General features: G+C 21.5%; 1 protein-coding gene and 1 long non-coding RNA gene across 3 annotated transcripts in view; one reads left to right on the forward strand and one right to left on the reverse strand.

The window, feature by feature from the left end:
• The first annotated feature begins 273 nt into the window (after nt 1–273).
• On the forward strand, nt 274–22093 carry LOC100868593 (uncharacterized). Of its 2 annotated transcripts, none has more exons than XM_086908423.1 (4): nt 274–482; nt 1421–1747; nt 4209–4351; nt 21825–22093. In XM_086908423.1, the coding sequence occupies exons 1-4, from the start codon at nt 357–359 to the stop codon at nt 21922–21924; spliced, it is 696 nt and encodes a 231-aa protein (XP_086764549.1). In that variant the 5' UTR covers nt 274–356; the 3' UTR covers nt 21925–22093. The 2 variants fall into 2 exon arrangements, with proteins under 2 accessions (XP_086764549.1, XP_086764550.1); XM_086908424.1 differs by lacking the exon at nt 21825–22093 and adding an exon at nt 14056–14405 and having other exon boundaries at nt 275–482.
• The window catches only part of LOC147657581 (uncharacterized), a 39160-nt gene continuing 18032 nt past the window's right edge, over nt 1205–22332 (reverse strand). Inside the window, exon 2 of the long non-coding RNA XR_015292176.1 lies at nt 1205–1712. This is a non-coding gene — a long non-coding RNA (uncharacterized LOC147657581). The remainder of the gene's footprint in view (nt 1713–22332) is intronic.

Here is a 22332-nt window from a genome sequence, read left to right on the forward strand (position 1 = left end):
CAATATAATAATTCAATTAAAATAATTTCTCAATAATGTATAATGTAATAAAAATATTTTTATTATATGATTTGTTCTATGTGACATGTTATTGTTGTTTGAGAAATCTTTCTTATAATATTTTGTTTTGAAAAATTTACATTCATGTAAAGACAAAAAAGACAAAAGAAAGAGAATATAATAGACTTGTGAAAGTGCACATAAAACTTTTTTATCACTTTTTCGCAATTAAACGCTATACATATAAAATCATAGAATAGTCCTTGCTCGAGTTATATACAGACTTTCTCTCTCTTGCTGTGACATAATGTTTTGAGCATTGGAGAATCGGAACTTAAGAGTTGGAACATTGAACCATGTTGAAAACTGGATTAGTTTCGTTTATTATTACGTTCAGTACAGACATGTCAAGAAAGTGCTGCAACTTGATAATATTATTGTTAACCATTTTTTTGTTAACAACAGACACTACTTCTTTACAGGTATGAATTATTTTTTCATTAAAGATTTTTTATAGTATTAGTAAATTTTAATCTTATTATTTATCATTTTGATCTAAAATTTATTTAATCAATAAAAACACATATGATATTAAGAGATATAATAAATATTAAGAATTTAATAATTTTTATAATAAATATTTATAATATTTATAATATTTTTAAATTAAAAAATAGATAATATAGATATTATTATAATATATATTATACATAATATTATTATATTATATAATTAGCAATATTAAATATATAATACTACATTAATTTATTCAATATCTTTTATGATTAATAAATTTTATAAAAAAATATTAAAATTATATTATTTTTAGATTAAATTAAAAAAAAATTTAGATTAATTAAATTAATTAAATATTTAAAAATTTAAAGATATGATAACATTATAGTTTATGTTAAAAAATAATAAAAATTGATATTGAAATATTATAATAAAATATTAAAATAAATTATTAAAAAAGAAAAAACACTTAAAATTAAATTTATATTAATGAAATTAAATAGATAGAAATAGTTTATCTGTAAAAAAAATATATATAATTAATGTTTTGTTTAAATAATATTATAATAATTAATAACAATTATTATTATAATAAATAATAGAAATATTACATTGAAATAAAAATATTTATTAGATAGATATTAGAACATTATTATTGAAATTATAATTATGTGAAAAAGAAGTGTTCTTTGTTTTTTCTTTTTATTTTTGATGATTTTACTGATGTGATATCGAATAATTTAATGTAAGATATAATATAAAATATATAACTTAAATATAAGATATATCTTAAATTTTATATTATTATTCTTATTATTATCTATATTTTTATTTAATTATATAAATTATTAATATTTTTTATACAAATAATTAATGTAAGCACAATGAAATATTTATTATTTAGCATCCAATAGTGGTCGCAGAATATAATATTAATGAACATCAAAATTACAACGAACAAGAACAAAATTACAATCAACAAGAGCAAAGTTACAATCAACAAAGTTACAATTACAATGAATATCAAAATTTTCAACCAATAGTAAAATTTGATAGACCAATTGTTGTGAAAGCTATTGAAAAACCAAAAGATCAGCAAGATTTCAGTAAAATTCCTGGTATCCCTGGTGTAGACTATCCCTTGTATCATAGCGTACCTCCAACGAGTTTTTCATGCGCACACGTTCCTTTCGTACCTGGAATGTACGCGAATGTGGAAACCGGTTGTCAGGTAAGTCATTTCATTTTACATCATACAATTTGTTATTTCACATTTTTTTACAATTTATATTTTATATTATATATTTTGTTATTTAAATGTATACAGCTTATTGTAAAAATTATTATTATTATTATTATTATTATTATTATTACTATCATTATTATTAGAATATATTAAAATATATTCCAATTATATAAGTATAAATTATACGCAATATATTTATTATATATGGTAATATTATAAATTATATAAAAAATAATACAATATATATAGATATTTATACATATTGAATCTATTATTGTTTCAATTCCAATAGCAAAATTTTTTAAGTATTTATTTATTCTTTTTTCTTTAGATTTATTTTTTAAATATATTTTTCGATATTTTTATTATTAAAATTTTTAATTTTTGTAATCATTTTAACATATTACTCAATTCTATTTACATGATAAATATCTTTCTAAGAACATAATAGAAAAATATATGAAAAAATAATGTTATTAAAAATAAATATGTAAAAATATATATTAAAAAAATAAAAAAATTTAGTTCAAATATATAGATAAGAAACAAAACAAGTAACGAGTTGTCTTTAAGTAAATCATATCAAAATCTTTAATTAATTATATTTTTATTTGAATTTCATCAATTTAATATATTTCATCAATTTTAAATATATTTTTTATTCTATAAATTTTTCAAGATAATTATATATAATAAAGCAAATTATTTAAAAAAATATCATTTTATTTTTCTAACTATTTGGTATCCAAAAATAGCAATATCGATTGGTCATGAAAATTTTTTCTTAGAGTTTTTTTTTCAAATATGCTTATATATTTAGTAAAATAAAAAACGATATTTTTAAGAAAAATAAAGACCTCAACATTTTTTCTTCTCTGATTTTTTCTCGATCTATTCCTATAATATTTTCGGATTTTTATGTATCCTTAATTGAAATCAATTAAATCATTTTATTAATAATTATAAAAATTATAATCATATATAATTCTATTTTTGCTATTATTTATAATAATAAAAAATACGTATTAACATGAACCGGATATATAAGAGAACCTGAAAAATGGAATTGAATTAAACTTTATAGAATTTATTTCAAAATTGAGACCTAACCTAATGATTGAATTGGAAAATAAAATTGAGCACTGATTGATTAAAATTTTTAATTTGAGTGCTTTATTAAGATTTACGATTAAAAAATTAATCATCAAAAAATTGATAGATTGGTGAAATGAATCAATTGAAAAATTTAGTGCTAGAAAGTGCTATGTTATAACGTTAAGAAATATTTTTAATTTACAATATTTTTTATAATTTTACAATTCTTAAGAATTTCGTCTTTTTTAAAAATCTCGAAATATTTTCGGAATCCGAATCGATTCAATATGATCTTTTCCCGTTTTACTCAGCTTTTTTTCATTCCGATTTCCCGAAATTTTTGAATATCCTAATATCCTATCTTTATATCCTAATATCAACAAGATTTATTGTAAAATATGTTATTAATTATTGATAGAGAAAGATAAAATATTTTTTAATTGTCCTTTTAAATTTTTGGCACAGAAAACAATATCTATTCCATTTAAATAATTCAAGAGCAAATTAATATTTTGTTATTTAAAATATTTTAATTTTTATTTTAAAATATATTTATTAAAATATATTATGTCTTTCGTGATATCGTTACAAAATAGTAAAATAAAATATATAAATATTATATATTTCAAGTTATTTAATAGTTAAAACATAATAAATTATAATTCCTATGTAATATTTTTTCAAACCAAATTTTATATATAAAAACATGTAATCCTTAGTATCTTCTCAGTATATTCTATAGATCAAAAGAAAAAAAAAATATATAAACATATTTTATTGAAAATATTATTAAAAAATTATAATAATAAAATAAAATATAAAATGAACGATAAATGTGTGTTACAAAATATTATTCTTGTTCGTTGAAATGACATAGAATCAAAATGAAAATTTTGAATTTAAATTTCTATGTTGTTTATATTTACATATATGTTACATAGAGATTACATAAACATAGATATTTTGAAATGGAATTGTAGATATTATTAGATTTAATGATTATTACATATAAATATTGTTAATCTAATCATATTTTGTTATATATTATTATAACTTTTTAATAATAAATAAAATTAAAATATTTATAATATGTATTTATATAACATTTTTTTTTATTTTGATCTATAGAATATACTAATTAAAGGGATATTATGTATATTATTATCTTATTTGAGAAAATTTGTTCATATTTATTATATAAATATATTTTTAATATATTTTTCTTTATTCTTTTTTATTAAATTAAATAAAATGTGCAATATCTTTTTAAAAACTATAATCATAAAAAAAGATTTTAAGATAATTCTGTTAACGAATAAGATTAACGATTAAAGATTTATTGATGTTTTAGGCATATCATATTTGTCACGATGGTCGCGAAGGTCATCAAGGTGCATCTTTTCTCTGCACAAATGGAACACTTTTCAATCAGCAAGAATTCGCTTGTGATTGGTGGTATAATGTGAACTGTGCTGATGCACCAACTTTATATAGGTATAATTACATATATTTTTTAATAAATATGATATTAAATTTTATAAATATTCATTTTATTACGAAGAAAAAAATGAAACTATAACGATAGTTAATGAATTATTGGGTTTAAAGAAAGAAAAAACTATAAATTTATTAAATTAATATTTAATGCTTCTTAACACAAAATTTTTTAACATGAAATTTATTTTGCAATACTTAAATGATTCTGACAAAATTTCATTCATTAAATAGATTTGAAAAACACAAGATTTTATATAAATGCATGATTTTTTTCTAAAAATATAAAATATAAATGAAACGTAAAACACATTTGAACGTTCAGTATTAAATATCCGTCTTTTAAACGTCTCATTTCCTGTTTGTAAGTCAAGAAGTTATCCCCACCAATTCCTAGAATTCCTTTAGTAGGTCGAACGTTCGCTTTATCTCGAGTTCAAAACAACGACAAAAAGAAGTGTGTTTCACTCATTCTTATTATTTCTCACTCTCCCTTCAAATACAATTCGATAAATGAACGAAGCGATGAAAGCAATTCTTAAAATAATCACCTCCCTGTATGAGGGAGGTGCAACACGAATCCGAATCTGTAACATTTAAGTGAATAATACTATAGTTTTAAATGATAAAAAATTTCCTAACATAAGGATATTTTATATTGTATTATTATATATGTTTTAAATTTTATATTGTATTATATATTATATATATTTATGAAAAATAATCAAAATTTGAAAAAAAATATCAATATAAACTTTTGATATTATATTTTTATATTTTTAAAAAAAATTCTTTATCTACATATTTCTAACATATTTCTATATTGTGTTAAATCTTAATAATATTTTCGAAAAGAAATTATTCGAAAGTATTATGAAAATAGTTTTAAATTTGACTAAGTTTAAAGAAAATAATATTCAATAAATATTCAATAAAAATATACGGTATTTTATTGTCAAAACAATCATAAATTCTTTATATTGATTCGTCAGTGCTATAACATTGCGTAATCAATGTTAATATTATTTAAGTCATTATATTTTTCTATATTTAATATTCTATATAATAATATATAATATAATTATATATATAATAATATTCTATATAAAATATAATGTATTCGTTCTCTTTGAATATTTTTTTGAATTCAAAACTATATAACATCATATTATTTAAGCAATAATTTAATAAAAAACATTTTGAATTATATATGTGGATATTATAAAACTGAAAAGTTTTTACTTATTAAAATTTCCTATCATAAAGATAATTCCGGAAATGAAATTAGTTTAATATTAAAATCAATATTTGAAAAACATTTTTATAAAAATAAACAATTTTGAAAAAAAATCAGATATTATATAACTTTCAATAAAAATTAAAAACTTTCAATATTTTTAATTAATGTAATTAAAAAAATATATTATATACTAATAATAATTTATTTATATTAATAATAAATAACGATATTATTCTTTAAATATTCATCCTTCATCAATGTATATATTTTTACATTTCTTATTAAATCATTATCAAATGAACTATTGAAATTATTTCAATAAAAATTATATCAAATAATTCTTCGGAAATATTTTCAAAATATTTAAATATATAAACAAAATATTCCAAAAATCGAAAAGGTTTAACTCATTTCCTAACGTGATTTTTTCTTTATGCAATAGTTCTATGCGTTTTGTGTATTAAAAATTAAGAATCAGGATTGACTTATGAAGCGATTCATAATAAAATTTGAATTTCATTTTTTCAATAGCTTCAGCATTTAATCAGTAGATTCTCAGTAATTTATCAGCGAAAATAGTTTCTTTACATTGTTCTAAATTCTCAATAGTAATTATTCAAGAAATTAAGACATAATAACAGTTGGAAAATCATTGCGCATCAACCAATTATCAATCATTTACCGAAAAAATTATATTTACCGATAACAAAGATCTTAACTTTGCTCTCCAACACTACTAAATTCACTATTAAATTCTTATTAATTTTTTCCAAAAATTAATTACTTCTGAGAAGTAGTAATCTGCGACAGTTTTTTAAAAAAGGACTTAACAGTTAGAAATTAATTAAAGATTAGAAACCAATTAGAATCTATTTTAATTTAGTTAGAAGTAAATCAATTAGGGCTAATTAGAAAAACAGATATCAGCTCATCATTAAAGTTGATTGAGGATTCACAATATAAATAGTCTCATAGTGAATGATTCTTTACCATATTTAGTTCAGGCATTTTTTTCGTACAATATTCAATTCAGACTTTATACATGATGATTGGCCAGTATTTTCGTTTCGAATTTATTAAATTTATATACTGATTATAATTAGTCTTATTTCATTATTCTTCATTATTATCGATAATAAATATTAGATAATAAGTATAGTGATGATTCTGTCTAGATATATATTCTGCCATTTGAAATTGATTTGAATTGAAATTGATTAAATATTTTTTTCAATTGTAGCATATTTTTTATCCATTCATTGATTGATTGACATATTTTCACATTTTATATTTTTATATTTTTATATAGATTTTACTATTTTGTGGATCTAATACTTTTTATTTAAAAACACAAAATATTCAAAAATCTCGCTGTTATTTTAACATATTTTGTATTCAGCTGACACTTTTTCTTTCATAATATGATTCTAATTATAATTTTTACAATAGTTACAATAATTAATTAATTTATAACTATTTCATATTAAATAATTTATTAAACAATACAATGTTCTTTCAAAGAGCAGAGAGCAATATGTTTATTCTGCTCCATATCGGGAACATGACTCCATTAAATATTTTAAATATCAATAATCAATATTGTTATTTCTTATATTACGATTTATGTTAGCCATAACATTCTATATTATGGCTATCGAAGCCCGTAATATTGTTCTTCTCTTTAAAAAAAACGAATGTTTCGTTCACAGCAATTTCACTCAAACTTCATTCTATTCGCTAATTATACTTCTAATGCAGAAAAAAAGATTTATAAATATATCTGCATAAATTGTTCAGACAACGAATGCTTCGATATTCATCATCTTATTAAAAATCATGCGAAAATTGTGAATAAAGCATTAATATTCTTTTTAATTATATCTTATTATGCTTTTTCTTGGGTTCACCGAATCTGAATTCTCTTCCTCTATCTGAATCTTTTGTCTTAAATTCTTCTTTTTTTAAATCTTCTCGGACAATTTTAAATTCCCGACTAAATTTCTTTTCCAATGTGCGCTTCGAGATACTTTATGGCATTAAATTCCAAGCCAACTTATGTCAGAGTAATTTTATCATCCATTAAAATGAATCAAGTTCCAGCATAGCATCCTCTTCCCTATGAAAAACGATATTTATCATTTTTAATCCATTATTAAATTATCACATGTTATAGAAACAGATTCTGTTGTTTGGATATGCAATTTTTTTCCAAATCTAAATTGTCTCTAATCAAGAAGAACTGATAATAATATAACTTAATATACGCCCTTGCATTTTGTTATAAAATGTTTTCTTCTTGGATGAAAACTGTTCCCTTCAATTTTTTCTTATTTCATTCTTTAATTTCATATTTCATCAATTGATTTATATGAAGCTTTATTATATGTTTGGTGAACATAAGATAAATTATGCCATTTATCTTGTTTATAAGATTCTTTTCAGTCCGTAATTTCAGAAATTTTTTTTTGTTCTTTATGATTAATCTTTAGTTATCTTTTCCCTGAATTAAATTCGTGGCGTATACATAGCTATCATATCACGTTTTTATTTTCGTCAAAGAAATTTTCAATCTTTATCTTACAAAATGAATTTTTTCCATTCTTTTTCTTCTTATTTCTTTCCTGTACATTGTGGCATCCTCTTCTTTATTTCTTTTCATAATTATACGGACGGACTAAAAATCATCATGCAAAATCATAGCTTGCAACATGTCAATTCATGTTAAAATATAACAAGTTAAAAGTAATAACATAACGATTCATTCGACTCAATTACATTGATCTTCAACAAATATCAATAAATATTGAAATATATTTTAATACTACGCTGATTCGTACGTGTCAAGATTCTTTTATTTGACGGTAAAACTTGTACAAATCTTTTCTGTCATGACGGAGCTTTTCGAGAAATCATAAATATGGTGTTTTATTAATCTCAATAGTTCTTAATCTCTCCATTTTCACGAAATTTCGAAGATATATGTAAATAAATGCAATATATATATATATAACATATAAATATCTTTTATTATATATTATTTTTTTGAATATTTAATATTTCTCTTTTAAATAATAAGAAACAAAACAATCTCCAAGATAAAAAAAGAACTCCGCAAGATTTACACATTAGATTTGCTGATTTTCTTTGTTTATTTACAAAGTACAGACGGCACCTTCTTCTTTTATGTTTAGTTCGTCTTAGTTTTTTTTAGTCAGTTTGAGGAATTTTTATCAATTGATATTGCTTTAACTGTCCGAAAAGTCGAATCACGATGTGAGACTTTGTTGTAGAACATGAGAATAGCTTCCAAATACTTTTCAGTATCAATAAATTATCCTTTAATTAAACTTCACATATATTCAATAAAAAATTATAAAAGCATCAAATATTTGGATCTTATGTTAAAGTATATGATATATTCTGAACGAATTGAATAAATTGAAGAGGTATAATGCCATTTTTTTTATCATTTTATGATTTTTCTATAGATAGGATAATATAATAACTGAAATATTGATCAGTTTGAGCCACTCTTTTCATATATTTATTGTAATCTAATACGTATTTGGGTTTTTTTGAATTTTGATTTTTTTACATACTTTTAAATGTCAATTAAATCAGTATTATGAATAGTAGAAATCATTTATATTATTTTATTTTGATGCTTTCTATAATTGTATAAATATTTCATCTTTTCGTTGAAATGTAGTTTCGAAAACACTTAGTTTTGAATTTTTTAATTTAATCAGAAATCTTTGATTTTATTGCGTTGTTTCATAGACTCGGATTTTCTTTCCAAATAATTCTCCATAAATTCCAAAAAACATTGTTATAATAATTATTTATGTACAAATGATACCACTTTCCAAAAAAATATGTCAACAATTCCAATTCCACTGTATTTCTTAATGTCCAATATCTAAGTATATTTTGAAGCATAAAATATATTCCGTCGTAAAATCACATAACATTCGGATACTATATTTAGTAATTTTTGAAAGATTATAAATTTTGAAATTCAGTCATCCATGATATCATAGAAACATATAACTTATAGAAACTTATAGAAACGTATCTTCTTCTCCTTTTTACTATTATCAAAGAGAATAATTTTTTATTAAAATTAAAAAATTAAAAATATAAAATTTGTTAATATGATCATATTGCAGTTTGTAAATTTTTGGAATAATAATTCTTTTTGTATAATAATTTTATTAATAATTCCAAGCAATCCCATAGTTTCTCAGTAATTTCAAATAATATTTCATAATTATTTACGAAAACTATGTTATATCTTACCAATTTGTCAGTTTTTTGTTTTCTTCTTTTTAAAAATGAATTCTATTTCTTTATCTTTCAATTGAGCCAGTAATCTAAATTTGGAACTTCGCAAATCCGAAATATAACGAAAAAATCCTTTTCTTTCTTAAATCTATCCTTTTCTTCCTGAAGTAAATATTTTTTACAGTTTACTCTGCTCTTTGAATTTCGAAATCATATTCTTGTAAATGTTCTATTTAAATAATTATCCCACTGGATTCTTGAAACACATCAAGTACCACAAATCTGCATGGTCCATCTTTAACAGAAATTTCCGCCTGTAAAGATAATGGTAAAAATGTCTTATTAGTTTATTACATGCTAACATTATTTACGACTTACATGAGACTTAATCTCTTTTCCCAACATTTTTAAGAAATAGACGATGACTTTTTCTTATATTTCTTGTTTCTAAATAAAAGCATGCTCCGATTGCAAAACTTGACACATTTGTATCCAAAATAAATTTGCTGTCTTTTGAATGATACGCTAAAATTTTTAAAGATTACGGCAATTTTATTTTTAAATCTTGGAATTTAACAATCCAATTATGTTGTATTTTATTTTCAAATGATGCGAATCATTTTGAAATCAATGAAAAATTATTGACAAACTTTCTGTAAATACAAAATTTCAGGAAAATTCTTAATTGGAATTTTTTGGAATTTTCCATTCTTAAATAATTCTAATCTTGTCTTGATCTATTTTTATTTCAATTTCTGCAACAATATTTTATTTCTTTTGCAATAAAAGTGCATTTTTTCAGGCTAAGTAAATTTGCTTGATATAAGCAAGAAAATACTTTCTTTAAATTTATTATTTTCTCTTTAAATATTTTTTAGAAATAAAATAATTACATCATCCACATATACGCAGATTTTCCAAGTGAGATCTATCAACATAGTAGTCCATTAAACGTTCAAATTTGACAGTGTATGCATTATTTTAAATTGTCATAATTCAGTTTTTACTGCAAAAAGCAGTTTTTTTCTTATTTTTTTTCATCCATTGAGATTATCCATCCATTATCGATGATTACTTTGGAAATTAATTGTAAAAAATCAGGCAGAACGATTGAGAATTTCTTCTATTGACAAAATGAATAAGACTTCTTTTTATTAATTTCAATACAAAATCTTGTATTATTGTTCTTTTTTTTAACAAGTACAATTGAGGAAGATAAGCACATTCGATTTTTCTACTATTCCTTTTTTTAATATTTTGTTTAACAATTTCGCGATGATTAAAAAGCAGCTGTCGCGATCCTTATTTAATAGATTGATATTCTTCAATGATTTTATGTTGAGCATTGCATTTTCCAACTTCTAAAAATTCAAAATACAAAATCACGAAATTCAATAAATAAATTTTGAAATAAATAAAAAATAAATAATTTTTTCAATTTTTTGTTGTTCCATCAATCATCCCTTTTTACATCGATTATAAAGTTCCTATAAATATCCAGGATTTATAGGATAATTTTTCTTGTCTCTTTTCTTTTTTTTTTTTTTTTTTCTTTTGAAAATAATTTCTTTTCCTTATCAATAAACATATATCCGACTGAAAAATCTGAAACAACATTTGCATTTGTATTTTCTTGAGAAAGATTGTCTAAAAGACAATCTTTTTTCACATTAGCTATCAGAAAATCTCCTTTACTTTTGAGATTTTCTGAGATTAACGAAATTTAAAAAAAAATTATCCATAATTTTGTAATTATTCTTCAAAAATTGAAAAAACATTTTCGGCTTGTAATCCCGCTGCGTAAAATTTTTGTCAAATCATGATTCGCTTTCAAAAAATTTAAACCTGAACCAGTGTTAATAATTATTTCAATTCTTTTATTATCGATAAATCAATAAATTTAAAAATAAATTTAAAAATAAAATAAATTTTTAACGCGATGGGAGTAACAAGAATCGAATCTAGAGATTGCCTCTTTATGCTGATTTCTGGTTTGCCTTTTTTTTTTTTTTTCTTATCTTTGTAATTATAATTCTTATAATTTTTGAAAATGTTTTTGTTTCCAACATGCCAGTTTTATTATTTTTTTCTTCATTTCTTTTTAGTTTTTCAGAAATAAAAATAAATTTGTATTTATTTTGCTTTACGAGACATCTTTAGTTTCCATTTTCTTCAAAGTCCTGGTAACCCTTAAAAATATTTTTTAATTTCTTCATTAGCTAATGCCATAACAAACTGAGATGCGATTAAGTTGTTTCATATTTTGTCTTGATCTGTTTTGGAATAATTGGCAAAAGCTAATCTATAGCTGAGATCAACTTTTCTCTTTGTTAATTTTAGAATAAAACATAATTTAAATTTGATAGATTCTTTGCATTGAAACGGAATTCAATTGTCAAACTTAATTTTGAATAATCCGAAAAGTATTTGGCAGAGAGAAAAATTAATATTCCGAATCTTCTAATGAAGCAATCAAGCCGTAATCTTGATCGTTTCTTTCCACGCATTTAACCGCGCCACCACTTCGAACTGTATTTTGAACTCTTCCCAAGACGAAAATGCAATTTTGCTATATATTCAAATGATAGGCGATTTGTATTCAGCAACGCGACAAACGAGAAATGGAATAATTGTTAATGAGAATAGTTTATATATAGATACAGTTATATACATTTCACTATTTACATTAATATTCGAATTTACATTATTTACAATGTTATTTATTCCATCCGTTTCGATTGCTCTAATATTCTGAATTATTATTATAATCGAAAATAATAAATTGTAGGATTTATTTTTTAAGATGAATCCTCTGAAACCCATCTTTGTTTTTTTTTTTTTTTGCTTCCTCCAATTCTTTTATCGATACACTAGTACTCCTCATGTACTGTGAAAGATCTCTGCAAAATAGAGCTTTTTCTGGACTCCAACTTCAACACCAATCAATAATTATTAACCTCTGCATCACTTATAAATGCATTTTCATATATATAGCAAATTCGTTATAAAATTTATCATTAATAATATAAAGACATTAGATGCCAGAATTTATCATAAAATTAATGGCAGAACATAAATATTCTAATCAGAAGTTTTAATATATAATATTTCTTTTTGATACATAATATTACAATATATATTATATCTAAAATGCCATCTATTACATTCTGAGCAATTTTTTTTCCATTATTATTTCACGATCTTTATAACATATATCAGAAGTATTTTATAGTTCCCAATCGTATTTTGCTTTGCGTAATTGCATATACATTTATACATATTCTAAATTGTTTTATCTTTCTCTCATACTTCATGTTTTATATCGACTAGAGATTAAATAATAAATTCGTGGAAATAAGAACGAGAAAAAAATTTCAATTAAGGAAGTTGAAAATTTGGAAATCAAACAAGATTCATTTTTTATACATTTCCTACATATGAAACATCTTCTATCATTAAACAGGGATTCAAAATCACAAACGATGACAATATTGCTAGTTTTTTTTATAGATTTTTTTTTTTTGAAATTTTCAGAAATTAGTAATAGATGTTACTTTATTGATATCCTGTTTTGCGGTTATATTTAAAAATTATTTTGTATGATTAAAGAGGCAATATTAGTTTTTTCTCAATATGATTTTACCATGATTTTTTTGTGAATTTATTTTTTTTTTATCCATGATATTATATATTAACTGTATATACAAAATACTTAGTATTTACATAATAAAAAAAGGATTATATATCTATTGGATGTGATGCATAAGAAGTCAGATAAATATCTATTCTATAGATTAATCGGAAATAGTTTCATAGTTTCATAGAATATTTAAAAAAATCAGTCTTGATCTACATACTATATCAAACTTATATGATTGTAACAATTTTTATAATATTTCGATCAATTACATTTTCACATAATAATATTTTCATTAACAACCGAGAATCTATTGAATCTCGAAAAGATTAAAAATGTGTTACAAATTTCCTGGAAAAGATTCCTTTTTAAGAATATTTATTTTATTTTTTGATAAAACATTAAGAGAATTTAAATTTTCGTGAGCTCTTGAAGAGTTAAAACGATTGTTTCGATTACACGCCAAATCATAAAATGACAGTGAAAATCTAATAGAAATAGTGGTGAAGGAATATGTATTCGTATTGATTTAACGTTTTTCAGATCCACTGATTCTACATATACAGATTTTATAATCAGATGTCACAAAGTAGAATAATATTATTACGAGTTTTTAACCAAAGTATGGAACATCATGCAACACAATCGCAGCATAGCAAATGAAAATATCAATTATCATTGATATCCAAAATATTGATTTAACGGAATCGTATTCCGGACATGGAGCAGAACAGACATGTTTGTTCTCTATTCCTTACAAGAATATTGTATTGTTTAATAAATTAATTAGTTTATAAATCAAGTAGTTGAATAAATTAATAATTATAAATTAATTAATTATTGTAATTATTGTGAAAATTATATAAAATAAAAACACATTATGAAAGAATTAACCGGACACAATATTGGTGTCAAAAGACTTCTTTTTTTTAGGAAGAACATTCACTGATATCTTCGAAAATTTGCTTCTTTGCTGATTTATAAAGCTTTGACATAAAATTATCTTTTTTTGAAAATACTAATCTTTGTACTGTTTGATCCAAGAAAGCTTTCAGTTTCACTTTTTTTTTTAGTTTCACTTGCGATTATCAATGATTCTACAAAAATCATTTTTTTTAAAGAAATTTATTTTTTAAGAAAGATGCAAAGAACATCTTTTTCTTTTGTCTCTGTTATAGAGAAATGTATTACTGTTTATTCAGATTGAAACTATTATACCTAATGCTTGGTATGTAAAATATGAAGGATTTTTTCAATTTGAGAGATTCGGAATTTCTAGACGAAATCTCTTCAGTCACTTGAACTAATATTCATTTTTCCAATTTTCAATATACAACTTGTGCTGCATACTTTAATTTTTCTAGAGTAAATTTATATAATATTCATGCTTTGAATTAAGCAATAAATTTTCTACTGATCTAGTTATTTTTTGGTTTATCTTGAATCTCTATTGCATTCTATTCTCAATTAGAGATTTAAATTTCAAATGTGTATTCGCATGGATGCAAAATATGTACAAAGGTGCATATATCCGTCCATGTTTTATGGAAAAAAGAATGCTTATGGAAATAAGAATGCTGTTAAAAACAACAAGATATACCATCAAGTAGTAATAATTCAGAATTTGAAAACGAATCTGGCAATGGAAAGGAAGAAGTAATAAAAGCAATAAATTCTATTGATTATAACAGTGAAGATGATGATATTTCTTTGAAACAATTATTCTATTTTCCAAAACAAAAAAACGTGCAATTAGAAAGAAAATATCCTAGAAAGCAAGCAGGATTAGAAAAGATGAGATAAACACTGCTTTTTTAGAAAATATTCTATTATCACTTGAAATTCTGCAACTAAATACTCCTTACAAATTATTCTGTTTTTTTCTCTCTAACGAATTTTTTATTGAGATCTCCCGACAATCATGTATCTACAGTATACAAATTTCTCCAAATACGCCACTTCTCCTAAAAACTTCAAAGATTTATAAATATTATCATTTGAATGTCGCTTATTCAATTACACACTACAAGATATTGGATTCCAAGCATAAGAATTGCCCAAATGGCAGACATTATGATCTGTAATCGTTTTGAGAAATTGAAAAGGTATTTGCATTTTTCTAATAATATGGAGAATACGTCTAAGCTTTATAAAATATTATCAGTATGGCACAAGTAAGAAGTTCTTGTAAAAAAGTTCCATTGGAAGAAAATTTATCTTCTGATAAGCAGATTATATCTTTCAAAGGAAGAATAAGCCTGAAAACCTATAATTCAAAGAAATCCCATAAATGGGAATATAAAATGTGAGTGCTTTTAGATGTATCTGATTTGTCGTATAATTTTGAAATAGCAAATAATCAAATCAGCTTCGAAAAAATACCTGGAGAACTAAACTTAGACACAGCTAGCAACATAGTAATGCGAATGTGTAAAATTATTCCAAAGAATGTCAACCATAAAGTATTTTTCTAATTTACGTCTGATGACGTATCATCATTCACAATATATAAATGCATTCTAGTTTATTCTACAGATAGTTAAAAGTAAAAGTAAAATAATATTTTAAAATACAATAAAAATTGAATTAAATTATTTGAGTTTTTTGAGAAATTAAAAATATTAATTATCATTAATTAAAAAAAAATGATTTTTTCTTTTCTTCACGATTTTGACGAATTATTTTTTTCTAAAAATTGTCTACATATACTAATATCTATTAATGCTCAAAAGATTTTATACTTAAAAGACAAAGCGTTAAAAGAATAATTAAATCAAGTCATCTTAGCATATAATACATAAATAAAGATAAGAAAATATGTAATTAAAAAAAAATTCTATTTTTATTTAAGTTATTATTATTTTAATTATTTAACTTAATACACACATATATACATACACATATACACAAAGTCAAATAGCTAATTTTCGATCATAAGAACTGTATTATATCGAGTCCTGGAATATTTAGATTTTTTTATAATTCAAAAAAAACTGTATCGAATTAATGTTAATGTTGAGTGGTATTAAACAGAGTAGTATTATTGTATTATTTAATATATTGATTCTTTCAATTTGTAAAAAAAAACACGAGTGAAAAAAAAAAACTTTTAAATTTTTTTTATTATATCGTATTTTTTTCATTATAAAAATAAAAAAATCTTAAAAGATTCATAGGTACAACATGTTTCTCAATTATAATTTTGAAAAAAATATTAAATTTCTACTAATTTTCCAATAATTCATTTTATTTATAATTCGTTTATATTCTTTAGTCAATCACAAGAAAAATATCAATTGTTGTGATATCATATTCGAGATTTATCATTATATATCATAATATATGCCATATTATTATAAAATATCGAATGATATAAGCAACTCAGAAAAAATCCAAGCTCTATGCGATAGAAACAGCAAGACATGATGTTTTTTCTCTTTTTTTACAAATAATAGAGCGGAAATATAGAAATAGAGAAAAAATGGACACATTAGAAAAGAAATACCAGTCGTGAGCGGAGCATCTCTAATAAATTCATTTCATAAATATTTTTACTGTCATTTTTATAATTTTTTTTATCAGATCATTCTCTTTATTTGTATTTTACAAAATTCCTTACAATATCTTCCATTTTTTTTTCTTCATATATATATACATATTCTTTATATATATTGAACACACATATGTATCAATTAAAAATAATTTTATAGCTTACATGAGATTGAACTATCACTTTATCATTTCCATTTTGTGTCAATCATTGATTTAAATCTATCAATTGAGTTGATAGATGTATCGTAATATGTTTCAATATGTATAGAAACTTTTAAAAATGCAAATTTAAATGTTGTTTAAATAACGAGAAAGAAAAAGAAAAAAAAAAGAAAAAAAAATATGTGATTCATAATAGTACATCTGGAATCTACATGCCACAAATAAATAAATGTCATTTTCTTACAAGAGAAAAAGAGTCTTCTTTATTGATAAAAATATAAAAAAATTATAAATAAAATAAATTTAAAAATTAATCAAACTTTAATATTTTTTTTCAAAACATAATTCTTTTGAGATTTTTTTATCTTTGTCATAAAATACAATACAATAAAAAAAAATTTTAACCTTAAATTTTAAAATCAAGATCATTTTTGTATATATTTTTATTTACAGATTAATTCAGAAATGTATAATCACACTATGCACTTTATTTTTTATATATATATTCTGTACATATATGAAAAAAATATCTCAGCAAATTACAAAAAATAATAAACAGGACTAACAGTTTTTTCAAATTTTATATACTTATATGAAAAAATTTAAATAATTCCAAATCAAAACAAATAGGAATTTTTTTTAAATATGATAATTATACAAATTATACAAACATTGCACAATTTTTTAAATCTGTTATTGTCTATAAAATTTTAAAATATTATTACGTTCGATGGACATTCGATCTTTTATTATGTTTCTCTGTTTACAAATTTTTTACATTATAACTCGTATATTTCGTATATACGAAATACATTATAGTTCGTAACAACGTTTATATTAAAAATTTAATTCATACTGATTTCATTCTGTTTGAATCGTAAATTGAATATAAATATCTCGAATATTACAAAAAATAAATTAAAATCAAAAAATTAAAACAAAATTAAAAAGAATAATAATAAATAATAATAAATTGGAGATTATAAATGAAGGAGAAGAAAATTATATAAGCATTCTATCCACCACAAGAACTAGTTTTAATTTTTTTTAGTTATTATATACTTTTACTTATTGTGGTAAAAGATTTTTTTTTAGAATTTATAATTTTTAGTTTTGTCCAAATGAAAGTTCAGACGTTGACATTATTAAACATTTATATATATATGCTTTCACTGGCATGACTTCATTTTGCGTTAATACTGATGTCGCTTCATTTGTGTTTTGTATCAACTGTTAGATAATACCTAATAAGAAACAATTAACTATCAATTTAGACAAGAAATATTCATTAATTCTTATTAGATCAAAATAATTGTGAAAAATTTCCCATATTTTCATATTAAAGAATTTTTTACTACAGATACTTGTAATCTCAACAGCGCTATACTTTATTTTTGATTTTTATTAATTTTAACGAGTCCATAGATAGAATATTAAGATATCTTTGGAGAATAGATTTTAGATTAAAACAAATATAAAAGTTGATGTACAAAAATATTTAAATAAAATGTCTTAATTAAGACTTATTTATTAAATTATGAGCAATTTAAATTCACATTAAATGAAAGGAATAAAATGAAATGTAATAAAATTAATTACGTTTATAAGAAATTTCATACACGATGCATGTTGATAGATTACAGTAAAATACGGTAATTTAATTTATTCTATTTCAAATAACGGCAAAAAACATAAGTCAGACATTATTAAATGTTAGTTTACAGTTTTATTTTTGTTAAAAAATTTTGCGACAAATTAAATCTCTCGCGAATCATGATATAATAGTGAGTTTAAAGTGATCTAAAGCAACATTTGATCTATTTCAAATGATATCATGTTTGATAAAATATGATAAAATATACTAATAAAAGATAAAATATACTAAATATTGAAATGTATATCAATAGAAATGTATATATATATGCATCTTCATAGTTATTATCAGCCGATCTCGATTTTTTTCTTTATCGATGTTAGTATATTTTGGAAATTATTGTGTATCGGATAGCACAAATTGAAAGATCTAATATAGCAAAAAAATCGTTTTGAATGGGTTTTAGATGGAAATCTAAATTGAATGAACAATCGACAGATTGACAAAAAGGAAGTCATGAAAATTTATATTTTATCAAATAAAGAATGACTTAATAGATAAAAGACATCTAATTTGATTATTATTCTGTATATAGTGTAATTACTATCCGACATAAACATTTACATTTCAATCTTTGTATAATGAAATATATAATAATTTGTATACTAATAACCATATAATTTGTAATTTTTTTTTTAAATTTAAAAATTTAATTTGTATATAATTTGTATACTATAACCATAGTTATGTTTAAATTCATTCAAATTCAAAATTAAAGTTTATTATAGATTTAATTTTTTTGTGTATTATATCAATTATTGTATATCTTAATTTCGATGTGTTGAATAGTTGGACGGAATATTTAGATATATAGCCACTTCTATACTAGTTTATTTTAAAATAAGATTTTAAGATTATTGACATCTTATAGCATCAATAATTTTATGAATCATAACTATGAATCATATCAATCATAAATTCCTTTTTATTTTTTACTATTTTGTTTCGAAAATTTAATATTTATTCTTCTAGAATTCTTATCAATCCCTAAAATTTTGCATGGTTATTACATGTTCCTTAAATTCAAAGTTTAAACTAATTATCTGCTATGGTCATTTTTGTTCGATTTTTCATGTAATACAATTGTTATTTCAGAATGAAATAAGTTTGGTAATTTGGTAGTCATTTTTTATTAATAAGATAGATTCTACCATCTCTTTTATCAGTGAGATTATTTCAGAGTGAAATGAAATCAATGTATCAATTGTGTATTTTCTATGTAAAATATACGAGGCAATTCAGAAATTTGAAAAACTCAGAATTCCATCAAGTATTAAATACACAATATCTAAAAGCAATCAAAATCATTGTAGAGAACATAAAGAATTTATAATTAGTCTTCACAAGCATAATCCTTAGAATTAGTAATAAAAATTTAATCTCGTGCAAAGACAATCAAATCTGAAAATTTTACTAAGAATATTAAAATATTTTTATATTATCTTATAACTTCAATATAATTTAAGAATGTAAAATCATTTTTTAAGTCAATTCTAAAAGTAGTCAATTTCTAAAAGTTAAATATTATAGTATTTGTCATTCAATTATTGAAATGCATTGTCTCCATTTATCTTACTCTGTGCGGCTTAAAACATAAAAAATAAAATGAAAGTCCATTTGTAAGATGCAGATGAAATCTGGTCATGATGCAGATATATATATATGAAAAACTTAATCAAAGCTCATCATTAGATGATACTAGTTTAATGATACCTCTTCCTTCCTATTCTCTAAATTTCTTATCAATATATATTTTTCGGAAGAATATTCTTTTTTCTATTTTATTTTAGCTCGCAATAGATTAAAAATAAATATTATTGATCTCAATAATAGCAAAGCTATATTTCATATTTTTATTACAGCTTTTTTAAAGTTTTAAATAATCTATATTTATTACGAGTTTATTATGAAGAGAATAAGAATCTCATTTCTAATAGTATCATGCTCGTCGGACATTCTCCATTTATTTATTTTATTTTATTTTTACACTATAATAACTTTACTTATATTTTATTTATATGTATATTTCTTAATTTAGGACAATTTTAGTATTTTATAATTTAACACATCTGTATTGTTACATATTTCAGAAATGATTTCTTTTTATCTTTTCTCTTTTTATCTAAGCGATATCTTTTATATCAAAGACAACCAATGTTGTCATTTTCTGTGCCGCAGTTTATATTGGCTGTGATGTTTTATACTGTCTATCTTTATAGTAATATGATATTTTTTTTTTTATTTATACTTTTAGAATATACTGACAATATTTGTTGGATGAATATTCACTATAATTCTTAAAAAATATTTATAAATTAAATGAAAACAGATTTTATTACTGAACCTATTGCTATGTTTACTGTAATCATTTTGATTATTATTGTTTTCATAACATATAATTTATAATTATATGTATATAATTATTATAAAATTTTATTATAGTTTGACATATAAGACGATATAATTATATTAATATAGATATGGAATTATTTTATTCTCACAAAAAAATTTAATTATAGTGCTCTTTGATATTCAAAGGATTAACTTTTTTATTACAGTATTTCATTATTTATACGAAATTATTCACATATTTAATTTTTATCTCAAAGAATTTTTATCTAAAAGATACAGGTCATAATAAATTATTAAGTTTTTGTTAATCTCACTAAAAATATGTAGTCTTATTAAAAAAAAAATTTTTGCTTATTATGATATTTATTTTCTTAAACTAAAAAATACTTACTAAAAATTTTTTCTGTTATAAAAACAAGAAATATATTTATACAATGTAATTAAATACGATAATTAAATAAATATTTAATGAAATGTGAATACTTTAATATTTTATTATTCATTCTAAATGTTATTGTATATTAGATTATATTATATTAATTTCTTTAATTAGTTGCTATATATGTATATATTTCTATTTTGTTTGTTTTAGGTTAAACGCAGATCCCTTAAAAAATCCTTATGCGCCAAAAGAAAAACAAAAACTGAAGGAATTTCGAAAACAAATATATTCGAAAATCGTTGTAATTTAAAATTTTTTAACATCTGAAAGTGTGTTTATATGAACAAAATTTTAATTAATATCTAAAATTAAGATTTTATTATTTGAATACATAACTATTGAACCTTATTTTAATGTTATGAAAATTTTTATTATATATTAATATGTATCATATATTAAAATAAATTCTATTTATCTAATATTGTATCTTTATTAAAAAATTAATAAAAAATTATTTCATTATTTCTTTTCACTGAAAAAAAATTATTCCTAGTGAAGAAAATTTTAATTTATTAATTGCTATCATATGATCAATATCTGTTATGTAATCCAACAGGTTTATATAAATGAAATTTTATTATATCTTCAAAATATAGCTATGTGTATATACTAATATATATACTAATTTTATTATTAAATATAATTTTTATTTAAATAT

Source organism: Apis florea, unplaced genomic scaffold (genome assembly GCF_048593485.1).
Source record: "Apis florea isolate Af1SG1 unplaced genomic scaffold, ASM4859348v1 contig_3078_pilon, whole genome shotgun sequence".
Classification (NCBI taxonomy): domain Eukaryota; kingdom Metazoa; phylum Arthropoda; class Insecta; order Hymenoptera; family Apidae; genus Apis; species Apis florea.

Bases quoted from the DNA above. Each gene is read 5' to 3' on its own strand.
- LOC100868593 (XM_086908423.1), top strand. From the start codon at position 357: ATGTTGAAAACTGGATTAGTTTCGTTTATTATTACGTTCAGTACAGAC. The intron at 483-1,420 runs GTATGAATTATT...TTTATTATTTAG, and splicing joins CAGACACTACTTCTTTACAG to CATCCAATAGTGGTCGCAGA. The intron at 4,352-21,824 runs GTATAATTACAT...TGTTTGTTTTAG, and splicing joins GATGCACCAACTTTATATAG to GTTAAACGCAGATCCCTTAA.